A 3,869-nucleotide genomic window follows, 5' to 3' on the forward strand; every position below is an offset into this window, starting at 1 on the left:
CGAGCGGCATGACGGCGCTGCATTCCGCCAAGGAGAAGGGCCACGCCGAGTGCGTCGAGGCCTTTAGGCAGCACGTCAAGGAGGCGGTGGTGGCGGGACGGCCCACGGCGACGGCAGCCGGTGGCGAAGGCGCAGGCGGCGCCTCCTCCGGCGGCGCTTCCTCGGCTGGATCGAGAGTCGCGAAGACGCTATCTCCAGCCCTGGCAGGCCACGAGCGGGTGGTCGAGCTGCTGCTCCGGCACGGGGCTAAGGTCAACCTGCAGAACGGCATCGGCATCACCGCGCTGCTGCTCGCCGCCGGCCAAGGCCACGAGCGGGTGGTCGACTTGCTGATACGGCACGGCGCAGAGATCAACCTGCAGAACAGCGTCGGCCTCACTGCGCTGATGCACGCCGCCTTCCACGACCACCCCGCCGTAGTGCCGGCACTTCCTGCGGGCGGGCGCAGATGCGGCGCGCACTGTTAACGGTAAGACGGCGCTTCAGTGGGCCAAGGAGGAACGCCACGCCGAGTGCGTGCGCGCCCTCGAGGAGCACTCGTCGACCGCAGCAGAGGCTGAAGGGGAGACGGCGGTCGCAGAACCAGCCGAACACGCCGCGGCGGCCGCACGCGAGGCGGCAGCGGCAGCGGAGGCGGCGGAGGCGCGCGGTGCTGCCGAGGCGGCGCTGCGCGAGGCGGTTGAGGCGTGCGAGCGAGGCGACGCCGATCTCGAGGCGCTCAGGGCGGCGATCAATACGCATACCCAGGTCGCCGACGGCTCGGAGGCGCTGCGGGCGGCGCGGCGGCTGCGCGACGAGCTGGCGGAGCGAAAGATCCGCGAGGCCAGGGCGCTGAAGCGGCAGCGGCAGAAGGAGGAGAAGGCGGCGGCGGCGGCAGCGCGGGCGGCGGAGCGGGCGGCGGAGCAGGCGGAGGAGGCGCGGGCCGCAGAGGAGGCGGCGCGGGCGGCTGAGGAGGCGCGAGTGGCGGAGGAAGCGGATCGGGTGGTAGCAGAGGCTGCGGCGGCGCGGGCGGCGGAGGAGGCGGAGGAGGCGGAGGCGGCGTCGCGCGCAAGGGAGGAGGCAGAGGCAAGGGCAAGGGAGGAGGCGGCAAGGGAGAGGGAGGAGGCGAGGATGAGGGCGGAGGCAGCGGCGGAGGCGGCGGAGGCCTCGGCAGACGCCGCCGCTGCGGATCCCGTCCTGCCGGCACTGGCGGCCGATCAGGCTCAAGATGAAGAGCAAGTCGCGGACGCCATACGCGCGGCCGAGCCGGCGCGTGTTGCCCGGCATGAGCGCGTTGGGCACGATCGGGCTCGAGACCTGGGCGATCGACATGGTGAGCACCGCCAAAGACTCTCTCAGCCCAAAGTGCAGCGCGTCGCCGTCGTGGAACGTGCTCGCGAGAAGCAACGACGCGACCAGCGCCATGATTGCACTCCGAGTTCCGCCCAATGTCCTGCGTCCGTGCTGTCGTCTCGTCGCACTTCCGCCGCGTCGTAACCTCCCGCCACGGTAGCTCGCACGGCGGCGGGGGAGGCTCGGGGACGGGTGAGGGCGGCGGCGGGGACGAGGGGGATATCTGACACGGGTCCTCAAAAATCCTCCACCTGTCGGCGACGGCGTTGTTTCCCGTGACGCGCACCGGCGAGTCGCACTCGTCGGCATGGAAGCAACGCTTGTTGTCGGGGCTGATGTTAGCGTACCACATATAGCGGTCGCCCGCCGCCCTGGCCGCGTCTTTGCAACCCGCGGCGTTCGAGATGTCCTGGGTACGGCTTGTCGTCGTGTCACACTTCCGCCCTGTGCGGATCTCCACCCAAGGCAAGTCACACTCGGGGCGTCGAGGAAGTCGGGGACGCCGTCGCTGTCCGTGTCGACGGTGCCCTCCTCGGCGTCGGGTGTGCCATCGCCGTCCGAGTCGGGGTCGAGGTAGTCGGGGATGCCCGTCGCCGTCCGTGTCGACGGTGCCCTCCTCTGCATCGGGGATGCCGTCGCCGTCCGAGTCGGGGTCTAGGTGATTGGGGATGCCGTCGCTGTCCGTGTCTACGGTGCCCTCCTCTGTATCGGGGATGCTGTCGACGTCTGCGTCGGGATCGTCAACGTCAGGCCGAGCCCGTCGAGCTGTGTCCGTATCGGCCGGCGCCGGAGGCGAAGCTGCGACACCCGCAGGTGCGGTGGCGAAGCTGCGACCCCCGCAGGCGGTGGCGAAGCTGCGACACTCGCAGGTGGTGGCGAAGCTGCGACCCCCGCAGGCGGTGGCGAAGCTGCGACACTCGCAGGTGGAAGGGCACAGGACAGCGGTCGCCGTCCTATGGAGCTAGCAGCTACCTCTCTCTCTGCGATGCGCGTCGCGAGCATCGAGCAATGGATGGTCTAGGCTCTTTGCTGACTGTGCTCTCCCACGTCCCAGCGTGCAAGTACACACACAGCACACAGACACACCTCTCGCGCTGACCCATCATGCACCGGTGCTCCAGAAATACTAAGCAGAGCCGCCGCGCCCCGCGCCCCGCCCGCCCCGCCCGCCACGTCCACGCCTCCCTCTCCCCCCTCGCCTACCTACCGCCGCCGTGGCGCCCACGGGCTGAGCCTGGGGCGCGGGGCGCGAGGGCGGCTGGTGAACAAACGTCGTCTGCGCCGCCACCAGCCGCCCAGTTGCGGCGATGGGCAGCGCCGGCTGGCGGCAGGCCGGGCAGTTGCTGTCGCGCTCCAGCACGCGCGGCGCACACGTCTCGCAGTACAGCGCGTGGCCGCACGCGAAACGGACCGAGCGCGGCGCGTCCCAGCAGAGGTCACACAGGCGCTCCTCGGCCCCAGCCGTCTCCTCCACCTCCCCCGCCGCTTCGACTAGCGCCTCCAGCCGCGGCAGCGCCTCTGCGAGCGGCATCCGCTTCTTCTTCCGCTCGTACGCCAGCCCGACCACGAGCCGTGTCAGCTCCTCGGCCTGCGCCGCCGACCAGCCCGCGTCGGCCGCCGCGATGCTCTCCGCCGTGTCGGGCTCCTCCAATTCATCCTCGCACGCGTTGAGCAAGCCGACGGCGCCGCGGCCGGTCAGGCTGACGAGCAGCGTGATGCCGAGCGCATAGCCGTCGGTCAGCTGCGAAGCTTGGTTGTCCTGCGTTATGATCGGGTCCATGTAGCCTGGCTTGCCAAAGATACGCTGCGTCGACAGGTGCGAGACCTGTCCATTGCCACCGGCCGTCGCCTCTGCCGCGCGCGCGAGGCCCACGTCGGCGAGGTAGCCGTTGCCGCGCTCGTCGAGCAGGATGTTGCCCGCCGAGACGTCGCGGTGCAGGATCATGGGCGAGAGCTTGTGCAGGTAGTGCAGAGCGCTCGCGGCGTCGCGCAGCACGCGGAGCCGTGCGGCGGAGGAGAGAGGCGGAGGCGGCGTCTCGAAGCCGAGCATGCGGAGCCGCTGCAGCGCGGCTGGCGCGCGGTAGAGGCGGTCCTCGAGGCTGCCGCCGCGGCAGAGGGGGTAGACGAGGCACGCTCTCGCCGGCGCCAAGCAGACGCCGAGCAGAGGGAGGAGGGACCGGTGGCACGCCGCGCTGAGGGTGCGCACCTCGCTCTGCAGCTCGGCGAGGCCTTGGGCGCCGACACCGACCAGCGCTGTCTTGATGGCGAACCCGCAAGCGACGCGCGGAAGCGACGGCAGCGCGCCGCAGCGGTAGACGCGCCCAAAGCCTCCCTCGCCCACCTTGCGCGCCTCGGCAAAGCCGTCGGTCGCCGCGATGAGCTCGTCGAGAGGGACGGCGGCCGGCGGCGGCGCCGGCCGCCGCAAGAGCGCCAACACTCCCTGCCGTCGCTTCCACTGCTTCCGTCGCCGCCACTGGCGGTCATTGCCGCCTTTTAAGCCGGCGCCTTCTGCCGCCGTCTTGCGCCATTGTTTTTCG

General features: G+C 71.1%; 2 protein-coding genes across 2 annotated transcripts; both read right to left on the minus strand.

The window, feature by feature from the left end:
* Nucleotides 1-2,459: 2,459 nt before the first annotated feature.
* Nucleotides 2,460-2,743, minus strand: EMIHUDRAFT_372837 (hypothetical protein; the record flags this gene model as incomplete). Its single annotated transcript, XM_005792662.1, has 1 exon — nucleotides 2,460-2,743. A coding segment is annotated over one exon (284 nt), but the record flags the coding sequence as incomplete, so codon positions are not given.
* A 252-nt stretch (nucleotides 2,744-2,995) lies between these two features.
* On the minus strand, nucleotides 2,996-3,715 carry EMIHUDRAFT_54900 (hypothetical protein; the record flags this gene model as incomplete). Its single annotated transcript, XM_005792663.1, has 1 exon — nucleotides 2,996-3,715. A coding segment is annotated over one exon (720 nt), but the record flags the coding sequence as incomplete, so codon positions are not given.
* Between the last annotated feature and the right edge of the window lie 154 nt (nucleotides 3,716-3,869).

This window comes from Emiliania huxleyi (genome assembly GCF_000372725.1).
Source record: "Emiliania huxleyi CCMP1516 unplaced genomic scaffold EMIHUscaffold_1052, whole genome shotgun sequence".
Lineage (NCBI taxonomy): Eukaryota > Haptophyta > Isochrysidales > Noelaerhabdaceae > Emiliania > Emiliania huxleyi.